Below are 24,286 nucleotides of genomic sequence, written 5' to 3'. Positions count from 1 at the left end.
CTCGCCTTACCTCCCTCTCGCCCCTTACCTCCCTCTCGCCTTACTCCCTCTCGCCTTACCTCCCTCTCGCCTTTCCTCCCTCTCGCCTTACCTCCCTCTCGCCTTACCTCCCTCTCGCCTTACCTCCCTCTCGCCTTACCTCCCTCTCGCCTTACCTCCCTCTCGCCTTACCTCCCTCTCGCCTTACCTCCCTCTCGCCTTACCTCCCTCTCGCCTTACCTCCCTCTCGCCTTACCTCCCTCTCGCCTTACCTCCCTCTCGCCTTACCTCCCTCTCGCCTTACCTCCCTCTCGCCTTACCTCCCTCTCGCCTTACCTCCCTCTCGCCTTACCTCCCTCTCGCCTTACCTCCCTCTCGCCTTACCTCCCTCTCGCCTTACCTCCCTCTCGCCTTACCTCCCTCTCGCCTTACCTCCCTCTCGCCTTACCTCCCTCTCGCCTTACCTCCCTCTCGCCTTACCTCCCTCTCGCCTTACCTCCCTCTCGCCTTACCTCCCTCTCGCCTTACCTCCCTCTCGCCTTACCTCCCTCTCGCCTTACCTCCCTCTCGCCTTACCTCCCTCTCGCCTTACCTCCCTCTCGCCTTACCTCCCTCTCGCCTTACCTCCCTCTCGCCTTACCTCCCTCTCGCCTTACCTCCCTCTCGCCTTACCTCCCTCTCGCCTTACCTCCCTCTCGCCTTACCTCCCTCTCGCCTTACCTCCCTCTCGCCTTACCTCCCTCTCGCCTTACCTCCCTCTCGCCTTACCTCCCTCTCGCCTTACCTCCCTCTCGCCTTACCTCCCTCTCGCCTTACCTCCCTCTCGCCTTACCTCCCTCTCGCCTTACCTCCCTCTCGCCTTACCTCCCTCTCGCCTTACCTCCCTCTCGCCTTACCTCCCTCTCGCCTTACCTCCCTCTCGCCTTACCTCCCTCTCGCCTTACCTCCCTCTCGCCTTACCTCCCTCTCGCCTTACTCCTCTCGCCTTACCTCCCTCTCGCCTTACCTCCCTCTCGCCTTACCTCCCTCTCGCCTTACCTCCCTCTCGCCTTACCTCCCTCTCGCCTTACCTCCCTCTCGCCTTACCTCCCTCTCGCCTTACCTCCCTCTCGCCTTACCTCTCCCCCCTCTCGCCTTACCTCCCTCTCGCCTTACCTCCCTCTCGCCTTACCTCCCTCTCGCCTTACCTCCCTCTCGCCTTACCTCCCTCTCGCCTTACCTCCCTCTCGCCCTCTCTCTCCCTTACCTCCCTCTCGCCTCACCTCCCTCTCGCCTCACCTCCCTCTCGCCTCACCTCCCTCTCGCCTCACCTCCCTCTCGCCTCACCTCCCTCTCGCCTCACCTCCCTCTCGCCTCACCTCCCTCTCGCCTCACCTCCTCTCGCCTCACCTCCCTCCCTCTCGCCTCACCTCCCTCTCGCCTCACCTCCCTCTCGCCTCACCTCCCTCTCGCCTCACCTCCCTCTCGCCTCCCTCCCTCCCTCCTCCCCTCCCTCCCGCCCCTCCCCTCCCTCCCTTCAGTCCCGCCCCTCCCCTCCCTCCCTTCAGTCCCGCCCCTCCCCTCCCTCCCTTCAGCCCCTCTCCTTCCCTCCCTCCCTTCAGCCCCTCTCCTTCCCTCCCTCCCTTCAGCCCCTCTCCTTCCCTCCCTCCCTTCAGCCCCTCTCCTTCCCTCCCTCCCTTCAGCCCCTCTCCTTCCCTCCCTCCCTTCAGCCCCTCCCTCCCTCCCGCCCCTCCCTCCCTCCTTTCAGCCCTCCCTCCCTCCCGCCCCTCCCTCCCTCCTTTCAGCCCCTCCCTCCCTCCCGCCCCCCCTCCCTCCCTTCAGCCCTCCCTCCCTCCCTTCAGCCCCTCCCTCCCTCCCTTCAGCCCCTCCCTCCCTACTTTCAGCCCCTCCCTCCCTACTTCAGCCCCTCCCTCCCTACCTTCAGCCCCTCCCTCCCTACCTTCAGCCCCTCCCTCCCTACCTTCAGCCCCTCCCTCCCTACCTTCAGCCCCTCCCTCCCTACCTTCAGCCCCTCCCTCCCTACCTTCAGCCCCTCCCTCCCTACCTTCAGCCCCTCCCTCCCTACCTTCAGCCCCTCCCTCCCTACCTTCAGCCCCTCCCTCCCTACCTTCAGCCCCTCCCTCCCTACCTTCAGCCCCTCCCTCCCTCTCCTCCAGCCCCTCCCTCCCTCTCCTCCAGCCCCTCCCTCCCTCTCCTCCAGCCCCTCCCTCCCTCTCCTCCAGCCCCTCCCTCCCTCTCCTCCAGCCCCTCCCTCCCTCTCCTTCAGCCCCTCCCTCCCTCTCCTCCAGCCCCTCCCTCCCTCTCCTTCAGCCCCTCCCTCCCTCTCCCTCCCTCCCTCTCCTTCCCTCCCTCTCCTTCCCTCCCTCTCCTTCCCTCCCTCTCCTTCCCTCCCTCTCCTTCCCTCCCTCTCCTTCCCTCCCTCTCCTTCCCTCCCTCTCCTTCCCTCCCTCTCCTTCCCTCCCTCTCCTTCCCTCCCTCTCCTTCCCTCCCTCTCCTTCCCTCCCTCTCCTTCCCTCCCTCTCCTTCCCTCCCTCTCCTTCCCTCCCTCTCCTTCCCTCCCTCTCCTTCCCTCCCTCTCCTTCCCTCCCTCTCCTTCCCTCCCTCTCCTTCCCTCCCTCTCCTTCCCTCCCTCTCCTTCCCTCCCTCTCCTTCCCTCCCTCTCCTTCCCTCCCTCTCCTTCCCTCCCTCTCCTTCCCTCCCTCTCCTTCCCTCCCTCTCCTTCCCTCCCTCTCCTTCCCTCCCTCTCCTTCCCTCCCTCTCCTTCCCTCCCTCTCCTTCCCTCCCTCTCCTTCCCTCCCTCTCCTTCCCTCCCTCTCCTTCCCTCCCTCTCCTTCCCTCCCTCTCCTTCCCTCCCTCTCCTTCCTCCCTCTCCTTCCCTCCCTCTCCTTCCCTCCCTCTCCTTCCCTCCCTCTCCTTCCCTCCCTCTCCTTCCCTCCCTCTCCTTCCCTCCCTCTCCTTCCCTCCCTCTCCTTCCCTCCCTCTCCTTCCCTCCCTCTCCTTCCCTCCCTCTCCTTCCCTCCCTCTCCTTCCCTCCCTCTCCTTCCCTCCCTCTCCTTCCCTCCCTCTCCTTCCCTCCCTCTCCTTCCCTCCCTCTCCTTCCCTCCCTCTCCTTCCCTCCCTCTCCTTCCCTCCCTCTCCTTCCCTCCCTCTCCTTCCCTCCCTCTCCTTCCCTCCCTCTCCTTCCCTCCCTCTCCTTCCCTCCCTCTCCTTCCCTCCCTCTCCTTCCCTCCCTCTCCTTCCCTCCCTCTCCTTCCCTCCCTCTCCCTTCCCTCCCTCTCCTTCCCTCCCTCTCCTTCCCTCCCTCTCCTTCCCTCCCTCTCCTTCCCTCCCTCTCCTTCCCTCCCTCTCCTTCCCTCCCTCTCCTTCCCTCCCTCTCCTTCCCTCCCTCTCCCTTCCCTCCCTCTCCTTCCCTCCCTCTCCTTCCCTCCCTCTCCTTCCCTCCCTCTCCTTCCCTCCCTCTCCTTCCCTCCCTCTCCTTCCCTCCCTCTCCTTCCCTCCCTCTCCTTCCCTCCCTCTCCTTCCCTCCCTCCCCTTCCCTCCCGCCCTTCCCTCCCTCCCTCTCCTCCCCTTCCCTCCCTCCCTCTCCTCCCCTTCCCTCCCTCCCTCTCCCTCCCCTTCCCTCCCTCCCTCTCCTCCCCTTCCCTCCCTCCCTCTCCTCCCCTTCCCTCCCTCCCTCTCCTCCCCTTCCCTCCCTCCCTCTCCTCCCCTTCCCTCCCTCCCTCTCCTCCCCTTCCCTCCCTCCCTCTCCTCCCCTTCCCTCCCTCCCTCTCCTCCCCTTCCCTCCCTCCCTCTCCTCCCCTTCCCTCCCTCCCTCTCCTCCCCTTCCCTCCCTCCCTCTCCTCCCCTTCCCTCCCTCCCTCTCCTCCCCTTCCCTCCCTCCCTCTCCTCCCCTTCCCTCCCTCCCTCTCCTCCCCTTCCCTCCCTCCCTCTCCTCCCTCTCCTCCCCTTCCCTCCCTCTCCTCCCCTTCCCTCCCTCTCCTCCCCTTCCCTCCCTCTCCTCCCCTTCCCTCCCTCTCCTCCCCTTCCCTCCCTCTCCTCCCCTTCCCTCCCTCTCCTCCCCTTCCCTCCCTCTCCTCCCCTTCCCTCCCTCTCCTCCCCTTCCCTCCCTCTCCTCCCCTTCCCTCCCTCTCCTCCCCTTCCCTCCCTCTCCTCCCCTTCCCTCCCTCTCCTCCCCTTCCCTCCCTCTCCTCCCCTTCCCTCCCTCTCCTCCCCTTCCCTCCCTCTCCTCCCCTTCCCTCCCTCTCCTCCCCTTCCCTCCCTCTCCTCCCCTTCCCTCCCTCTCCTCCCCTTCCCTCCCTCTCCTTCCTTCCCTCCCTCTCCTTCCTTCTCCCTCTCCTTCCTTCCCTCCCTCTCCTTCCTTCCCTCCCTCTCCTTCCTTCCCTCCCTCTCCTTCCTTCCCTCCCTCTCCTTCCTTCCCTCCCTCTCCTTCCCTCCCTCTCCTTCCTTCCCTCCCTCTCCTTCCTTCCCTCCCTCTCCTTCCTTCCCTCCCTCTCCTTCCTTCCCTCCCTCTCCTTCCCTGGCCCTCTCCAACCACCTCCCACTCCTTCCTTCCCTCCCTCTCCTTCCTTCCCTCCCTCTCCTTCCTTCCCTCCCTCTCCTTCCTTCCCTCCCTCTCCTTCCTTCCCTCCCTCTCCTTCCTTCCCTCCCTCTCCTTCCTTCCCTCCCTCTCCTTCCTTCCCTCCCTCTCCTTCCTTCCCTCCCTCTCCTTCCTTCCCTCCCTTCACCTTCCTTCCCTCCCTCTCCTTCCTTCCCTCCCTCTCCTTCCTTCCCTCCCTCTCCTTCCTTCCCTCCCTCTCCTTCCTTCCCTCCCTCTCCTTCCTTCCCTCCCTCTCCTTCCTTCCCTCCCTCTCCTTCCTTCCCTCCCTCTCCTTCCTTCCCTCCCTCTCCTTCCTTCCCTCCCTCTCCTTCCTTCCCTCCCTCTCCTTCCTTCCCTCCCTCTCCTTCCTTCCCTCCCTCTCCTTCCTTCCCTCCCTCTCCTTCCTTCCCTCCCTCTCCTTCCTTCCCTCCCTCTCCTTCCCTTCCCTCCCTCTCCTTCCTTCCCTCCCTCTCCTTCCTTCCCTCCCTCTCCTTCCCTCCCTCCCTCTCCTTCCCTCCCTCCCTCTCCTTCCCTCCCTCCCTCTCCTTCCCTCCCTCCCTCTCCTTCCCTCCCTCCCTCTCCTTCCCTCCCTCCCTCTCCTTCCCTCCCTCCCTCTCCTTCCCTCCCTCTCCTTCCCTCCCTCTCCTTCCCTCCCTCCCCTTCCCTCCCTCCCCTTCCCTCCCTCCCCTTCCCTCCCTCCCCTTCCCTCCCTCCCCTTCCCTCCCTCCCCTTCCCTCCCTCCCCTTCCCTCCCTCCCCTTCCCTCCCTCCCCTTCCCTCCCTCCCCTTCCCTCCCTCCCCTTCCCTCCCTCCCCTTCCCTCCCTCCCTTCAGCCCCTCTCCTTCCCTCCCTCCCCTTCCGTCCCTCCCCTTCCCTCCCTCCCTCCCTCCCTTCAGCCCTTCTCCTTTGCTCCTTCCCTCCCTCCCTCCCTCCCTCCCTTCAGCCCCTCTCCTTCCCTCCCTCCCTCCCTCCCTTCAGCCCCCCTCCTTCCCTCCCTTCCCTCCCTCCCTCCCTCCCTTCCTTCCCTCCCTCCCTTCCCTCCCTCCCTTCAGCCCCCCTCCCTTCCTCCCTCCCCTCTCCCTTCCTCCCTCCCCTCTCCCTTCCTCCCTCCCCTCTCCCTTCCTCCCTCCCCTCTCCCTTCCTCCCTCCCCTCTCCCTTCCCTCCCTCCCTCCCTCCCCCTCCCTCCCTCCCTCCCTCCCTCCCTCCCTCCCTCCCTCCCTCCCTTCCCTCCCTTCCCTCCTCCCTTCCTCCCTCCCTCCCTTCAGCCCCTCTCCCTTCTCCTCCTCCCCTCGCTGTCAGAAACACAGACACTGACAGACAGAGAGATAGAGACAGACACACTGGGGGGGCCGTCCCAGCACGCTGTGGGAGGACTCCCGGTGCTGCATAGGTAAGTAGAAAATGTTTCTTTTATTGATTTAAACATTTTTTTTAAATTTTTTTTTTTGAGTGATTTGTTGGTTGATTTATTGATGTATTTATCATTTATTATTGATGCTGGCTCTTTATTTGTAAAACTGAAGTGTTTAATGTTTGTAAACTTCCCTTTAACCCCCCCCCCCCCCATTCCCTACGCCTAATTTGTAACCTACGCCTGATTTTCTAAAGTGTAGACAAGGTTTTTTTCAAACATACAAAATTCTTCACTTACTCCATTCTAAGTTAGTTTGGAGTAAGTTTTCACTGCCTAAACTTTGAAAACAGGTGTAAGTGGCCAGACACGCCCACTTTTGAAAAAAAAAAATTCTGTTCCAAAGTAAAACTGTTCTAACTGACTAGAACTGGAGCAAACTAAATGCCGAGAATTCAAATTTCTAAGATACTCCATTCTAAACCAGTTGCTCCAAAAAAAACAGGAGCAACTTGGGCAAAAACTTGACCCAATAGGTGCAGGAGTAGGCCATTCGGTCCTTCGAGCCTGCACCACCATTCAATAAGATCATGGCTGATCATTCACCTCAGTACCCCTTTTCTCTCCATACCCCTTGATCCCTTTAGCCATAAGGGCCATATCTAACTCCCTCTTGAATATATCCAACGAACTGGCATCAACAACTCTCTGCGGTAGGGAAATCCACAGGTTAACAACTCTCTGAGTGATGAAGTTTCTCCTCATCTCACTCCTAAATGGCTTACCCCTTATCCTTAGACTGTGTCCCCGGGTCTGGACTTCCCCAACATCGGGAACATTCGTCCTGCATCTAATCTGTCCAGTCCCGTCAGAATTTTATATGTTTCTATGAGATCCCCCCCTCATCCTTCTAAACTCCAGTGAATAAAGGCCCAGTCGATCCAGTCTGTCCTCGTATGTCAGTCCAGGCATCCCGGGAATCGGTCTGGTGAACCTTCGCTGCACTCCCTCAATAGCAAGAACGTCCTTCCTCAGATTAGGAGACCAAAACTGAACACAATATTCCAGGTGAGGCCTCACCAAGGCCCTGTACAACTGCAGTAAGACTTCCCGGCTCCTATACTCAAATCCCCTAGACTATGAAGGCCAACATACCATTTGCCGCCTTCACCGCCTGCTGTACCTGCATGCCAGCTTTCAGTGACTGATGTACCACGACACCCAGGTCTCGTTGCACCTCCCCTTTTCCTAATCTGCCGCCATTCAGATAATATTCTGCCTTCGTGTTTTTGCTCCCAAAGTGGATAACCTCACATTTAGCCACATTATACTGCATCTGCCATGCATTTGCCCACTCACCTAACCTGTCCAAGTCACCCTGCAGCCTCTTAGCGTCCTCCTCACAGCTCTCACCGCCACCCAGTTTAGTGTCATCTGCAAACTTGGAGATATTACACTCAGTGTTTCATCTAAATCATTAATGTATATTGTATATAGTAAATTATTGACTTTAAAAATGGAAAACGTTTCTGTGTGCTTGCCTTTTTTATTTTAAGACGAGTTCCTTAAAATGCTCTGGTGCACTCCTAGGAGCTCCTACTCAAGTAGTTTCAATGCCCTGACTTTAATGTTCTGTTAATAAATAATTTTGTAGTAGGTACAGGAGCAGGTCAGTGTAACTAAGATTATGGATAATTTGGGATAATAAGTTTGATATTTAAAAGCTCTATTGCACTCGTTAATGCCTAATCCTAGAATTTCAAATGACCTTCACTTAAAGCCAAAGTCATTTCAAAACAAAAGCCAATGTACTGTCCAATTTCTGTGGTGTGTTTTAAATTCTATGTCTTTGAATAGATTGATTGGAAGAATAAGGCAAATAAGGTATAGTAGAAAAGAATCCATCTATTTTGCCCTTTATTTCTTCCACTTTAATAACGACTGAAGATATAAAGGGTTAAAAAAATTAACAACTGTGCTGTTTTAATATTTGATTTTCTTGTTTACAGCTATGTTTGTGGACAGAAATCGAAGTGATGAAGATTAAATAGGCTAAGAACCCATTTGAAGGAAGATTGGAAGGCAACATCAAGGGAGATAGTAAAGGGTTTTTATAAAAACAGTGCAAGTGAATAGTGTAAACAAAGGTAGCACAGATTAGAAATGAAAAAGGAAATCTTATTTGAGGATGAAAGAATGGTGGAGGTAATTTAGTATTTTGCCTCATTTATCACAGAAGAGTGCGATTGTGAGAATTAAAGGGTACAGGAGGGCAAAGTGAAGCAATTGGAGGATAATGATAAAGGAAATAGTAATGAAAAAAATGATGGAACTCAAAGTGGAAAAGGCACTTTTCCCTGATGGCATGCATCCTAGAATGTTGACGTAAGTTAAAGAGGAATTAGCAGAGATTTGACCACAATCTTTCAAACATCTTTAGATATGGAAGTGTCTCAGGAGATTCAAGGATTGCCAATATACATCTGCACAAAAAGAGAGAAAGAGATAAATTAGGTAACTATAGACCAGTTGCCCTAACATCTGTAATGGTAAGCTTTGAGAGACCACTATATGGGGTAAAATTAATGCTCAATTAGAAAGACAAGGGATGATTAGGAATAACCAGTATGGATTTGTAAGAGGCATGTTTGACAAATTTAATAGAGCTCTTTTGAAGAAATAATGGCGCGTATTGTTAAAGACATACAGTGGCTATTGTGCATATGAATTTTCAAAAATCATATAAGGTGCTGCAAATAAGGCTTGTTGATTTAAAATTGAGGTGCATTGTATTAAAGGGAATGTGCAGCATGGGTAGAATGCTGGTTAAAGAGTTGCTGTAACTGGGTGTTTTACAGACTGGAGCAGTGCTGTCACTCAGGGTTGTTCTCAAGTATACATATATTTTTAATTCTTGGGATGTGGGGTTGCTGGCAAGGCCATATTTAATGCCCATCCCTAGTTGTACTGAGAAGGTGGTGGCGGTAGTTCTTCTCCTTGAACTGGTGCAGACCTTGTGGTGGTGTGAAGTACGGAATTCCAGGATATCGAACCAGTGACGATGAAGATGCAGTGATGGTGTCTGACTTGGAAGTAATGGTGTTCTCATAACATTCATGCTCTTGTCCTTCTCTGATAGCAGTCACAGGTGGGGGAGGTGCTGTCAAAGTGACCTTGGTGAGTTGATGCAGTGCAGTGCAGTGTGCTGCTGATGGAGAGGGTGGATATTGAGTCACGTGACAGGGGCACCAATCAGATGAACTACTCTAGATGGTGTTGAACTTCTGAAGTATAGTTGCAACTGCACCCATCAGGTGACTGGTGAGTAGTCTATCGCATACCTGACTTGAGCCTTTTAGATGGTGGAGAAACTTGAAAGGTCCAGAGATGAGCTTATCACAATACCCAATCCTGCCCTGCTACCCCCACCTCTGCCCTGCTATTGTAGCCGCAATGTTCATATAGCTGGTCCAGTTCAGGTTCTGGTCAGTGATGACCTCCAAGATGTTGGTGATGAGGTACATGGCGATCGTGATGCCATTGAAGGTTAAGGGGACACAATTAGGGCTTTTATTGTTTGAGTTGGGCATTACCTAGCACTGTGTAAAACATAGTATAGACATAGAAACATAGAAAATAGGTGCAGGAGTAGGCCATTCAGCCCTTCTAGCCTGCACCGCCATGTGATGTGGATGTTACCTGCCACTTCTCAACCTGAGACTGGATGTTATCTGGGTTCTGCTATATGCTGCATGGACAAGAGTTGTGAATGGAGGTGAGCATTGGAATTGTCAGCAAACAGCCCCACTCCTGACCTTATGATGGAGGGAAGGTCATTAATGAAGCAGCTTAAAATGGTTGGGCTGAGCCCGTTTCTTTGTGGAGCACCGGCAGTAATGTCCTGGGGCTCTAATGCCTGTCCTCCGACAAGCATATTCATTATCCTTTGTGTCAAATATGACACTGGAAGGTTTTCCATTTGACCCCATCGACTTCAGGTTTGCTCGGCCTTGGCACCCTACTTGGTCAGATGCTGCATTGATATTAAGGGCAGCTACTCATCTCTGACATTCAGCTGCGTCCATGCCTGGATCAAGGCTGGTGTTGAGTGTTTTTGGTGGAACATGAACTGAGCGTTGGTGGGCATGTTATTAGTGAGTAGGTGTTAACTTGATGATATTGATGATTTCTTCCATCACTACTGATAATCGGGAGGAGGTTGAATGTGTGATAATTGACTGCATTATATTTATCCTGTTTTTTTTTGTGGAATGGACACACTTGGGCCATCTTCCATTTTGTTGGGTATACGCCAGAGTCATAGCTGTACTGGAGCAGCATGGCTAGAGGAGCAGCTCGATCTTTAGCACTTCAACTAGGATGCTATTCGGGCTACAGCATTTTCTGTGCAAAGTGGACTTAACGTTTCTAAATGTCATGTAGAGTAAACCAAATTGGCACACAATTGGTGGGAACCTCGGGAGGAGGCTATGTAGAATCATCCACGTGGCAGTTTTGGCTTAAGAGACTTACAAACACGTCCGCCTTGTCTCCAGTTGGTAGCACTCTTGCCTCTGAGTCAGAAGGTTGTGGGTTCAAGTCCCACAAAAATCTAGGCTGACACTCCAGTGCAGTACCGAGTGAGCGCTACACTGTCAGAGGGGCCGACTTTCAGATGAGACGTTAAACCGAGGTCTCGTCTGCGCTATCAGGTGGACATAAAAGATTCCATGGCACTATATCAAAGAAGAGCAGGAGAGTTATCTCCGGTGTCACGGCCAGTAATTATCCCTCAAATTAACATCACTAAAACAGATTATCTGGTCATTACAGATTGCTGTTTGTGGGAGCTTGCTGTGCACAAATTGGCTGCCGCCTTTCCTATATTACAACTGTGACTACACTTCAAAAGTACTTAATTGGCTGTAAAGCACTTTGAGATCATGAAAGGTGCTATATAAATGCAAGTATGTCTTTTCTTTCTTGCATTTATGGGCTGGGGTTCACCATGGTTGAGGTAGAAGACATTCATCAAAATGTCTCATCCTGTTAATTCTCTGGTTGTCCAGCAGCATTCTCGACTGGATGAGTTAGGGATATAAAACTTTGATTAGATCTGTTGGTTGTGGAGCTGATTCGTTACTTCTGGTGTTTAGCATGCAAGTGGCCCTGTGTAGTAGCTTTGCACCTGATTCTAAAGTATTTCTGATGCTGCTCCTACATGCCTCATTGAAACTAGGGCCGGTCTGGCTTGATGGTGATCAAGGAATGAGGGATATTCTGGGTCATGAGGGTACAGATTCAGGCGGTTACCATTCTGCTGCTGTTAATGGTCACAGTGTGTCATGGATGCCCAGTTGTGGGCTACTAGATTGGTCCTCTATCTATCCCTCTTAGAATGATGGTCATGCCGCACTACACTTTGAAGGATGTCCCCATGGTGGAGATGACACTTTGTCTTTTCAAGGACTGTGCAGTTGTCAGTTCAACAATGCTTTGTGGACAGACCTATTTGCAACAGGTAAGTTGGTGAGATTGAGCAGATTATTTCCTTGTGATGATTTCCTCACCACCTGGCGCAAGCCCAGTCTGACAATTATGCCTGTCAGAACTGGGCCAGCTTGGTGAGTGGTGGTGCTACTGAGCCACTCTTGATGGTGGACATTGAAGTTCCCCTACCCAAAGTACGTTCTATGCCCTTGCTTTCCTAAGAGTTTTCTCCAAATGATTTTCAATGTGGACTTCAGTTGAAGATGGATGGTAGATGGCGATCAGAAGATTTCCTTAACATTTTTAGACCTGAATCTATGAGATTTCATCAAGTCTGGAGTCGAGTTGAGGAATCAATACTGAAGCTACTATCACAGGTCACTCCCACCTGCCTGTATATCATTTTGGTGGGTCTGTCCTGCTGATGGGACAGGACATAACCAGAGATGGTGATGAAGAAATCTGGAATGGTGAGGAGGACTCTGCAGGTTTAACTGCACTGAGATTACCATACTTTTGTCCTGATAAGTTGTCTGGGTCATTTTTGATAGGCTTGTCCGATTTTTCTTCTTGACATTTGTAGTAATTGTTTATAACTAGATAGCTGACTAGGCCACCAAGTACATTAGGAGTCAATCATAATCTGGACTCAGGTATGAGAGCACAGTATACAAATTTACAGACGCACAGGTAGGGACTAGGGAGTATGTTTCATTGTGAAGAGGACCATAAGTGTTAGATCAGGAGGACGTGGGCAGGTTAGTATATTGGGCAGATAGATGTCAGATGAAGTTTAAGCAATGATGTATGAGGCAGCACACTTTGGGAGGAAGAATGAGGAGAGGAAATATACAGTAAATGGTAAAAATGTAGAAAGTAGAGCAGAGAAACTTAGGGGTTCAGTTACACAAATCCATAAAAGTGTGAGGCAAGTTGATAAAGCTTTTTAAAGCATATGAGATGCTTGTTTTTATAAATGGAGCATCATGTACAAAAGTAAAGAGGACTATGAATCATGGGTTTAATTGTAATTAATATACAGTCCAGTTTTGAGCATCCTACTTTAGTCAAGGCCATAGAGAAGATGCGGGAAAGATTCACTAAAATTATGCTAGACATGAGAAACTTTGGTTATAAAGAGAAAATGGGAAAATGGGGATTCTTCATTAGAACATAGAAGATTAAGAGGAGATATGCAAATGTTCAAAATTGTAAAGGGTTTTCATGAGGTAAAAAATGAAAAACTGTCTTCATTGGACGATTTAGTTGGTAATAGGAAATAAATTTAAGATCATCGAATGGATGAGGGAGAAGTTGGGGAATATTTTTTAAATGCAGAAGTTTGTCAAGACATTGAATGCCCCTGTCAGACCCAATGGTGTAAACAGAATCCATAATAGCTTTTAAAAGATAAACATTAAAAAAAAATTAAAAGGTAACGAGGGATGGGCAAAGGCATGCGAATAACTGGATAGTTCTTTCATTGAGACGGTACAGGTGTGATGGGCTGAATGATTTCCTGCTGTGCTGTAAGATTCTGTGTTTCTTTGGCTCAGAGCACTATTCAGTGGCTTCTTGGTTACAAACGGGCTTATTTGGCGAGGACAGGATTGAGTTTGGCAGTGTTCTTCCCCCTATTGTTGAATAGTCTGCCAGTGTATACTGTCTAGATAGACATGAAGAATGTCTAATGTGTGAGTTACAGCTACCACACCTGGAAATTCTTCGAGAGATGAAAAGGAACGAACATTTGAACGGGGGTGGGAGGAGATATTGCATCTTTTTAAGCACTTCATATACAATATTGACAAGACGACTAAAGCACTTTAATCCTCCTATTCCGTCTTTTAAGCCCATCATTTTTTTGCATAAGGCACTGAAGAAAGGAAACCGTATTGGGGTAAGTTTTTCTTTTAGCAAACCAACCCCTTATTTTTCTCTCTTTTTGTTTATTGCATAACAAAAATGTTAATTTTTTTTATTGACTTCAGATTTAACAGTCTACAGCTTTTGGCTAAATTTATTCTAGTAAATTTATGGTGGAAATTTGTCATTAATTTTAACTCGATGTTAAAGTGACCATCTGTTGTCCATTTGTAATGCACATTAGGGATCAGTGTTTTACAATGAATAAGTCATATATGTAATGGTTGACAACTCGCATATTCACGTGCTCATAAGTTATTTGACTGGGAACACTTGTCTATTTATTTATTATCGGTAAACTATGGATCCCTGATGTTTTACGTTTTGCACAGGTAGCTGTAAAGCAGAATTACAAGGCAGTGAGTGTAATTTTATTTGTATTCAACTGGTAAATTGCTCCTCTACAGTTTTAAAGAAGTCTACTCCTGCTAATTTGAAATCTTTTGCTTCCAAATTTCAAATTATCCACAAATTGGAATCGAGCAATTGAATTAAAATGGCATAGGCATTTTGTTTTGGCTCAATTTCAATTAATTGAATTTGGATTAGCAAGAGAAGACTAGTGCAGAATTGCTCTGAACTGTGAATAGTGAAATCATAAAACCATTCTTTTTGAATGTGTTTACGAGGTTTTACGCAATGACCAGAGTAATTCTTCAATCCAATCCAATACGACAACAGAATATCAGACCCTGAACTGGAGAAAAGCCAAATTAATTTAAAGTGAATGCTCCAAAAAATGAGATAACCAGGAGTGATTTTAGGGCTGTATCATGTTGTGGTTAACATGATCATCACAAAATATTTTAGCTTTGTTCTTCAGGATTATGGTATTCTTTAGACCTTCAATTAGATCACTGCCTTACAAAGAATTTATACCATTATTGTTTTTCATATCACTGAGGTTGCAAAGCTGAAGTGTCTGAGAATACCTAAGTAAATTGCACAATTCATTAAAAAAAATTCAGTTCTTGTAAAAGCAACTTAATGGTTCTCCTATCTTTGCACTTTATTTTCATAAACCCTTTTTAAAATTCTGTATTTTTTTTATCTATTTGGATTTATGAAATTACTAGGCTCATCTTATGTCTGTAATGTACTTATGAATGACTCCATGAGGCAATGTGTTGTACTAAAACTGTAGTGACCGTGGTCCTTTATTCGTAACTCCAGAATGAGGTAGCCGCATGGTGGCTACCATTTTATACAGGCCCTGCCACCAGGGCAGGAAACCCCGGTCTCCACCAGTTGCACCCTCTAGTGGTGCCAGCATAGTATATACACAATGTAAACCTTACTGATAGTACATCAGATAAACAAGTCTCCATCTTATGCAACTATACAGTGACTACACAGAGTATATCTATAGTCTGCATATATAACAAAACTCTCCCCCAAGTCCTTTGTGCCAATTATCTTTGCACTATGTGCTCTGGCTTAGCTCTCCCCAGACTTAAGTGCCAATAGCCCTTGCACCTTGGCTGTGCTTTGGCTTGGCTCTCTCGGTTAACCCCCAAGTCCTTTTGCCACAAGGATGGGTAGTGGTTACCAGTTTGGATGGTTCGATGATGCAGTGGAGGTTCCAGAGGGTTCTGGGTGTGATCCATGTGTGTGTCCATGGCCATTTCCCCCCCGCCCCCACAGTGAGATCATGCAGCTGGCCCATTACATTAACATACAGGATCAGACACAGTGCAAGTACAAAGAAAGGAAGAAAAAAAACATATTTTACAATTTGTATCGTGACACCTTGGTTCAGTGACATGCATTTGTTATGTTTTACGGTCGTGCACCAGGATTGGGTAGATTGCATTCATGGTTCAGTCATGGTCAGTACTGAGGTAGCAGTACAGGTATGCGAGGACGCTAGTTCCAGAGCAACCGGATGGGGTCCTAGTCGTCTGATGGCGGCGCTGCGCCCTCTGCTAGCCGGGTGGGCTTGGTTCGCTCACCTTGCCAGGACTCGGGGCCTTTGCTGTTGCCTGGTGGTGGTCAGAGCCACAGATGTGTGTGACCTCCCTGTTCTCCTTTGAGGGCTGCAGAATATTCTGCCTGCTCTCTAATGGTGTTGGGAACCTGGCTGTTCCAGGTCCCGTTTCGGGAACTCGTTGGTTCTGACCTTTCGCTCCCGGACATGGCGAGATGGCGACTGGGTCTGGGAACTGCGCCGTCTCCACCCGGGTGATGGGCAACGGCGGCCAATTGCGTGTATTGGCGCCATTTTCGTTTCCAGGTCCGTGGCGAATAGTGCCATCGGGTGCCTGCACCGTGGTATAGACCTGGGGTAGGGTATCGGGATCAGTGCCTTCACCCTCCTGAGGTCGCTGGCCTATAACTTGTGGGGACACCTGGGGCAGGGCATCAGGATCAGCGCCTTTACCCTCCTGAATTTGCTCACCTACTTTTGGGGACATTCTATTCACGACATCTCGCAACAACATTTTGTTCTTTACATTAGGAATAGTACCGACATCTCGCAACAACATTTTGTTCACAATCTTAATTGGTTCGTTACATTGATTGCCATACATACAATGTCTCTAAGTTCAGTTGGTTGCAGGTCTTCTTTAAGAGAACCCTGCTGGCTTTACCCCAACCAAATCCTTTGTTAGACATCACGTGTTGGTCCCTCAGCGTGCACCTCGTGGTATGGCCGCGGCCATCTTTTTTTTCAGCCACGCTGCACCTCGCTGCAGCAGGGACGCCATCTTGTCTCTGTCCTCGAGGTCGACTGCCTTGATCCTTCTCTCCTGCGATTCTGTCATAAAAACTGGAAGAATGTCTCTGAATTCGATCTTCCTCCCCAAGAGTCCTGCCACTGGAGCTGGGAAGGTACTTTTAGGTCGTTCTGGTTGGATCATTGCTACACAGTTGTGATGGACGATCTGTGCCTCAGGTGCTGCGCTGGTCTATTCTCTGGTGCCTGGCCCAAGCGAAAGTGAGGTTTTGCTCTGCCTCTGAGCATAGGGGACATCGATTGTTGGAGTGAAGAAGTCTTCCCATTTCCACTGGATCTTCCCCATCCACCTTCTTCTGAGTAGCGTTGGACCATCACCTGTAACAATCCACGCCATTATGGATTACACTTACATCCGCACTACCAAGGACTGAGATTAACTCCTTGGTATAGGTGCGCAACCTTTCCTGTACTGGAACCAGCTCTGGTCTTTTTTCATTCCATAGCCTCTCAAAAGCATTCTGGCTCATCACTGCCTGGCTCTCTTCCATGTCCACTTCCATGAAGACTGGAACGCCGTTTGTCCTCCAGTGAAGATGGAAGTCGAGATAATCAGTGGTGCAGGTATAAACTCCGTATACTACTTCTTGGGGCTGAGCTGCCTCTCTGCCCAAATCATCATATTGGATTCAAAGCCATCTACCGACTCCTCTGCTAGACGGTGAGTCGTCTTTCTTTTACACATATGCTGGAGGTGGCCCTTCGAGTTACAGGCTTTGCTTACGTACTCAGCAAACCGACATTGGTGAGCCCTATGGTTTCCTCCAACGTCAGCATGGTGTTACTCGATTAGCATCCCTCGGCAGACTCTGAGTTGTGGAACCCTGAGGTCTGTGCTCTCTACCCTGGACAGAGCCACATTCTACAGTCTTGCCTGTGAAAGGCACCATTCTGTGTACAGTACTTGCTGGGTTTGAATCCACAAGATGAATAATTTGCTTGGTGCTGCAGGTTGAGGTCAAGAACGCCTGACGGATGCTGATGGCCTTCTTCAGGTTGACTGTGGTGTCGGCAGATAATCGCTTGTGAAGGAGGCTCTCGTGACCAATTCCCATAACTAAGATGTCTCGCAATGCTTCGTTGAGGTGCATGCCAAAATCACACTGTGCCGCAAGTCTCCTGAGGTTGGCAGCATATTTTGCAATCTCCTGACCCTCAGCTCTACGGTGAGTATAGAATCTGTGTCTGCCATGAGGATACTCTCTTTTGGTTTTAGTTGGTCGCGAATTAATTCGGTCAGCTCATCATATGTCTTATCCTTGGCCCTTGTGGGTGCCAGCAAGTCCCTGATGAGGCGGTAGACCTCGGGCCCACAACTGGTCAGCAGTATAGCCTTGCGCTTCTCCGCCGATGCATCCGTCTCCCCTGCCAGGTTGTTTGCCACGAAATATAGCTCGAGCTTTTCCGTGAAGACATCCCAATCATCACCCTCTGCGAAGTCTTTTAGTGTGCCAAAGGTAGCTATAATTGCCTGAAAGTCTGTATTCTCGTCACCAGTTGTTATGACTGTAATGTACTTATGAATGACTCCACGAGGCACTGTGTTGTAGTCAAACTGTCGTGACCGTGGTCTTTTATTCGTAACTCCAGAGTGAGGCAGCCACATGGTGACTACCCTTTCATACAGCCCCTGCCACCAGGGCAGGAAACCCCGGTCTCCACCAGTTGCACCCTCTGGTGGTGCCAGCATAGTATATACACAGTATAAACCTTACTGATAGTACATCAGGTAAACAAGTCTCCATCTTATGCAACTATACAGTGACTGCACAGAGAGTTTATCTATAGTCTGCATATATAACACATCTCAAGTTAGAACAGGAATTTTTAAACTTTATATCCATTGAGGTTTGACCAAACTGTTTGGGATTAGCATTTGGACTGCCAGCTATATTTTGTTTAAACTGTGTGGCATTTTGAAAATGAAATGTGCACAAAACATGTGGCTGAATAATAAAAGCAGAATTGTAAATGATCTTTTGTTTAGTACTGTACTGAGTTTTTTTTTTAAGAATTTCAGCTGGAGAATAAAAGATTGTGTGATAGGTTTATGGATTCTTTTACCCTTTTTTACTTTGGATACGTTTGGCATTGTGTTTCAAACACACAAGTGAGCTCCAGTTTTTGTGTTTTCACTTATCTTGCTATCTGACTAAATTTCAGCTAAATTTTATGGTACAGGTTGAAGCTCTCAGGTTCGGCACTCTCTGGTCCGGAAACATCCGTGGTTCGGCATCTGTGGCAGAACTGTCGCTTTCCTGGGCCTGGGCTTGGAGCTCACTGTTAAGCGCTCCCATGACACTCTGCGTCTCACTCTGCTTCCTTATTGTGGAATTGTGGGTCTTGGCGCAGCAAAGGGGTGTCAGACCTGAGAAGGACAGAGAAATGACCAATCATCAACATCCCTGCCTCTCCTCCCTCACTCAGCGATCACCGGCATCGACCTCCCGTAGTTCGGAAAATTCTCTGTTTTGGCACTGGTCAGGTCCCGAGGGTGCCGGACCCGAGAGGTTCAACCTGTCGTATCTTTGGAAAAATTTGAAAAATTCAGTTACTGCGTAGCTTGAAATACGATATTAGTACACAGTATGAATGAAACAAGTCTCAAGTCAGTTATAGTTGATCATTCCCTGTGCCTGGTTATTTAGATTTACCTAAAATTCCATGCTGTTTAAATACATGTAACAAGAGAAAGCTTAGGATAACCGCTGCTGTGCCATTGATAAATAGAGCAACAGAATTTGAAACATTACTGAAATTTGTGGGGACAATGAAGTATAAAGATATACTGTAAACTGTTATTCAATTCCTCTTTGAAAGTGGTTTAATTTTTAGTTTTCATGTGTTTTAATTATGTACAACACTAACCAGAGGGAAAGTATTATGATGCATGATAACTTGGAATATATTGTACAGTGAGATTGTTTGGGAGATGATTTATTAAAGCAATGAAGATGTCATGTCCTGGAACATAAAAATGTGGTATGATAGCTATAAATACAGAACATTTTTGAAGCAAATTTGGTGCAAGGCTGTTGTTAGCCATTGAATTGTTTTATAATACTTTGAGATACTTTGGTTTTGTAAGACTAGAAACCTGTCTTGAGCTTTGAAATAAGATCAATCATGTTTACAGTTTTCATCTCTTGTTTTTAATGCTTTTTTTTTAAAAGTGTGTTTATATATACTAATTAGTAGAATGTTTTGGAGATAATTAGACTAAAATTTAGCCTTGAATTTGATGGATTACTATTAAGGGTTAATTTTAATTACCCTGCTTATACTACAACAACAATAATTACTTGTATTTATATAAGGTGCCAGTTTTGTTTTCAGTTTACAGAATTGAGGCTTTGTATTCTACAGTTAATTTTAAATCCTTAATTGGAGTCCTGGCAGAACAATGGGTTATCATGTACCTGATTCCATGCAAGGAAACCGAATTGCTTCTACTCATCTAGTCAACTTAGCCCTGATTTTAGTAGCTTTTCTTTTTAAGTCATGCTAAAGGATAATTAATATCTATTTTAATGCCAATTATTTGATTTAATTTTGTGTGCTTTTTAAAAAAAAAAGTGAGATTTTTTTTTTTAGGTTTTTATTTTGAACATTGCTAAGACAAGCGACTTTAAAGGTACAGCAAGAGCTAAATGATCCACAATTGCACAGTTTATGGACACCATCTGATTTTCAATTAACCCCGAGATATATTTTTAAATTAAAAGTAAAATTGAAAAACCTATGTAGTTGCAACTGTATTAGTGGGATAATAAAAATTGTTGCACAGGATTACAATTGCCTTATTGCTTGTACAACCTGTCAACCTTTGATTCACCTCGGTCTTCAGGGGACTATCAATGTGGTAACTTTCATTTGAGGAATGAAAAACTGATGTTTACTGCAGTTGAAAAAATATAGTCCTGCTAATTACTTAAAGATAAACTCCAAATTGCACAGTCTACATACACTTTGTCTCCCACCAAAAATCAGTTCGAGATGCGCACAGCATCTTTATGGTCAGCAGAGCATGCAACAGAAGGGCTGACATTGATATGCATGCACATCTTCAGACCTGACTTTTGTTAGGAGAACAGTGGGTTTCTCCCCAAATTTGGGATGCAATTGTTTTTTTTACCGATTCACTACCAGAGGAACAAAATCCAAGACTTTATCGATGCAAACTGGTTGATTTAGTGATCCTTAATTATTTTCTACTGAAAGCATGGATTAGCGAGCTGGGGCAACACAATGAAAGAAGGACATTTTTTTTTTTTATTCGTTCATGGGATGTGGGCATCATTAGCAAGGCTAGCATTTATTGCCCATCCCTAATTGCCCATGAGAAGGTGGTAGTGGGTGAGCTGCCGCCTTGAACTGCTGCAGTCCGTGTAGTGAAGGTACTCCCACAGAGTTCTTGGGGAGGGAGTTCCATTATTTTGACCCAGCGATAATGAAGGATCGGCGATATATTTCCAAGTCAGGATGGTGTGTGACTTGGAGGGAAACTTAGAGATGGTGATCCCATGCGTCTGCTGCTCTTCTTCTAAGTGGTAGAGGTTGCGGGTTTGGGAGGTGCTGCCAAAGAAGCCTTGGCGAGTTGCCGCAGTGCATCTTGTAGATAGTACACACTGCAGCCATGGTGCGCCGGTGGTGCAGGGAGTGAATGTTTAAGGTGGTGGATTCAGTTCCAGTCAAGTGGGCTGTTTTGTCCTGGATTGTGTCGAGCTTCTTGAGTGTTGTTGGAGCTGCACTCATGCAGGCAAGTGGAGAGTTTGGATATAATTAGCACCTTTCACATTTCACATCCAAAGCACTTCATAGCCAATTAATTACTTTTGAAGTATAGTCACTATTGTTAAGTAGAGGTAAAAGTGGCAACTAGTTTGTGCACAACAAGGTTATGCAAACAGCAATAAGATGAACAATATGGCAATGAGAGGCCTTGGAGTAGGTGCAGAGGAGATTTACTCGAATGGTACCCAGGTTAAGGGACTGTGGAGTTATGTGGAGAGACTAGAGAAACTGGGATTGTTCGCCTTAGAGCAGAGAAGGTTAAACGGAGATTTACGAGAAGTGAACAAAATTACAAAGGGTTTTGATCGAATAGACAGGGAGAAACTGTTTCCACTGGCAGGAGGATTGATAGTCAGAGGAGACATATTTAAGATGATTGGCAAAAGAACCAGGGGAGATGAGACCTTTTTTTTACGCGACGAGTTGTTGTGATCTGGAATGCTCTACCTCAAAGGGTGTTGGAAGCAGATTCAAGAGTAACTTTCAAAATGGAATTGGATATATAATTAAAAAGGATAAATTTGCAGGGCTATGAGGAAAGAGCAGGAGCATGAGACCAATTGGGTAGCTCTTTCAAAGAGCTGGCACAAGCATGATGGGCTGAATGGCCTCCTGTGCTATAAGATTCTATGAAATGAGTTGATCTGTTTTTGGTGGCGATTGAAGGATAAGAGTTGAGCGTGCTGAGAGATTTCCCTTGCTCTTCTTTGAACAGTGTCATGGGATCGCTTATGTCCACCTGAACAAGCTCAACTCAATGTCTTATCCAAAAGATGGCTTATCTGACCATGCAACATTGAATTGTCAGCCTTGACTATGTCCTGGAAGGGGCAGGTGAGCTTGAACTCATAACCTTCTGACTCTGAGGCAAAAGTACTTCCACTGAGCCAAGCTGAACAATCCTTTCACCTTTTAAGACCTAGGTTGGAAGTTAACCCGACTGGAGAAAGTTCTCAACCCCGACAGTCATCAAAAAGAGAACTTTCTCTTCCAGTTGGGTTAAGTTAGAATCTCGACATTCATTTAAAAAAGGGAAATGGACTTGGGGAGGGGGGAGGGGGGGGGAGGAGGGAGGCAATCTAAACTTGGTTTTGTTGTTGATGTGGATATGGTTTGTTTTTTGACATTTTTGTTCAGAGCTACAGTACATACGCAGTACAGTTTAAAAAAAAAAACAATGAGCTATTACAAACTGTGGGGTAATTGTTTTATTTCTAATCTGGTGCAGCAAGCTGAAATATCAATTGCCTGAGGTCATCTTTTAATCACTAAAATGAACAATCCAGAACATTAAAGAAGATGCGGAAAAATTATTAGATGGAGTTCCTGAGGTCTCGAGTTTCAGAACCAGAGGCGTAGATTAAAAAATTGGGTGGGCTCACAAAAACACGACAAGCCTGGGGAGATGAGCAGCTACATGATGTCATTAACTGCTCACAAATTCCGAGCCAAATAGTGTGGAGAGTAGTTGGGGGAATAGGCTGAGGTTATTTTCAAGCCAGATAATCAAAAGACTTGATGATTAAACTGACCCTTTGACCAGTCACTGTTCCTAAAGGTCTGATTAGTCACGGCTTATATATCCTGTCTACCTAAAGGTGACTTGTTATACACCATTTTACGTTGAACCAATTTTGAAGGGGGTTTCCTTAAGAGAAAAAGAATTCCAGAGCAAACAGCACTGCATCTATAGTACTGAGACGTGTAAAGGGAATTCTAGATTAGGTTTTTATTTTAAATCTTGAAAGTTTGCTCCCAGACACACTCCTCTTCCAAATGACTGGTTCAAGTATATGTGAAAGCCATAAATTACAGGTGCTGTTGGTGGGTTGTGAAGGTTTTCCATAAGCAAAATATCAGTGGAACCTCATTGTTATCAGTAGTATTTTCTGTTTGTTGGATTTGGGCTTAAAATAATTATAGAATCAGCATGCTGACATTGGTAGCATTCATTGTAAGTGTTGTTTCACAAGAATAAAATACCTGTTCCTGACCCTCAAAAATCACATTGAATAAATGAAGGATTGTTACCTACTCATTATGGTAGCATGTCAGTAATTTTTTTCTTCTGCATATTAGTGTGTTAGACTAACAATAATATGATTTTGTAAAAGCTTTTACACAACCATTGCAGGTTGTTAGCCAAGAAGCAAAACACCGCAGATGCTGGCTATCTGGAAAAACAGACAGAAAATGCTGTAAATACTGAACAGGTCAGTCAATATCTGTGCAGGCAACAGACAAGTTAACATTTCCGATGTGGACCTTTCATCAGAACTGGAAGATAATTAGCATTTAAAAAGGAACAGAACAAAAAGAATGCACACACATGCATCGATCCCATTTTAAAAAAAAAACTTGCATTCTCAGTTACTTACATTATAAAATAATTTGCCGTGCCTCCTATAATGAATTTGCAATATTTGTATAAGATGCTAATGCTTTGTTTTTTTTCATCTTTCCCTCCTCCGTCCCCAAAGCATTTTTTCCTTGATTATTTAATGTTTGTTATATATATTTATTCTCTTTCTCCCCACCCCTATATTTCCTGCAATAGATTTGTAGATTGTGCTGAAGCTTATTGTTGGTGCAGCACAGAATCAGTAGGATTTCCTCAGTCAAATCTGCAGACTTGATAGGCAGAATGGCCTCCTTCTGTGCTGTACTATTCTATGATTCTACGAAAACAGCTGTCAAAGAAATCATACCTCCACAACATAAATAATAATTGGCTCAAATAAGACAGCTTACTGATTTGCACATTTAGTCAATGGGAGATTTCAGCTAATCAAAAACTAATTCCATTCTCAAAGGAAAAGCTTTCAATAAACAACAGCAAGCATTACAAAAATCTACCAGTCAACTCCTTCAATTTTTTTCAAAGCTACCATTCATACACTACCAAGTAGCGCAAAATCTTTATAAGCTCTTCGAAGAACAATCCAGTTAGTCCAATCCTCCACTCCCCCATAAAGCTGCATTTTTCCCAAGTATTTATCCAATTCCCTTTTTGAAGGTTAGTAATGAATCTGTATTCGCCACCCTATCAGACAGTGCATTCCAAATCCTAACCACTCATTGCATAAAAAAGTTTTTCCACATGTCACCTCTGGTTCTTTTGCCAATCACCTTAAATCTGTGTCGTCTTGTTATCGACCCTTCAACCATTGGAAACCGTTTTGCTTTATTTACTCTATCTAAACTATTCATGATTTTAAACACATCTATCAAATCTCCTCTTGGCCATCGCTGCTTCAAGGAGAACAACCCCAGCTTCTCTAGTCTATCCACATAATTGTAATCCATCATCCCTGGACCTGGACAAATTCCCCCAGGTCTCTTGTAAATCTCTTCTATACCCTCTCCAAAGCCTTCACATCCTTCCTAAAGTGTGGAGCCCAGAATTGGACACAGTATTCCATCTGGGGCCAAA

At 47.4% G+C, this 24,286-nt stretch overlaps 1 protein-coding gene across 2 annotated transcripts in view; it reads left to right on the top strand.

The window, feature by feature from the left end:
• The window catches only part of pskh1 (protein serine kinase H1), a 77,001-nt gene that overhangs the window by 19,577 nt on the left and 33,138 nt on the right, over positions 1-24,286 (top strand). The window contains exon 3 of one of the 2 annotated variants that reach the window (XM_070897934.1): positions 21,569-21,687. The exons of the other annotated variant lie outside the window; for it this stretch is intronic. Coding sequence (XP_070754035.1) covers positions 21,569-21,667 — 99 coding nt within the window. The 3' untranslated portion in view covers positions 21,668-21,687. The remainder of the gene's footprint in view (positions 1-21,568; positions 21,688-24,286) is intronic. 2 annotated transcript variants of the gene reach the window in all.

This window comes from Pristiophorus japonicus, chromosome 13 (genome assembly GCF_044704955.1).
Source record: "Pristiophorus japonicus isolate sPriJap1 chromosome 13, sPriJap1.hap1, whole genome shotgun sequence".
In the NCBI taxonomy this organism is placed as follows: domain Eukaryota; kingdom Metazoa; phylum Chordata; class Chondrichthyes; family Pristiophoridae; genus Pristiophorus; species Pristiophorus japonicus.
Note: the sequence above shows the minus strand (reverse complement) of the source record. Positions and strands in the feature narration are given on the sequence as shown.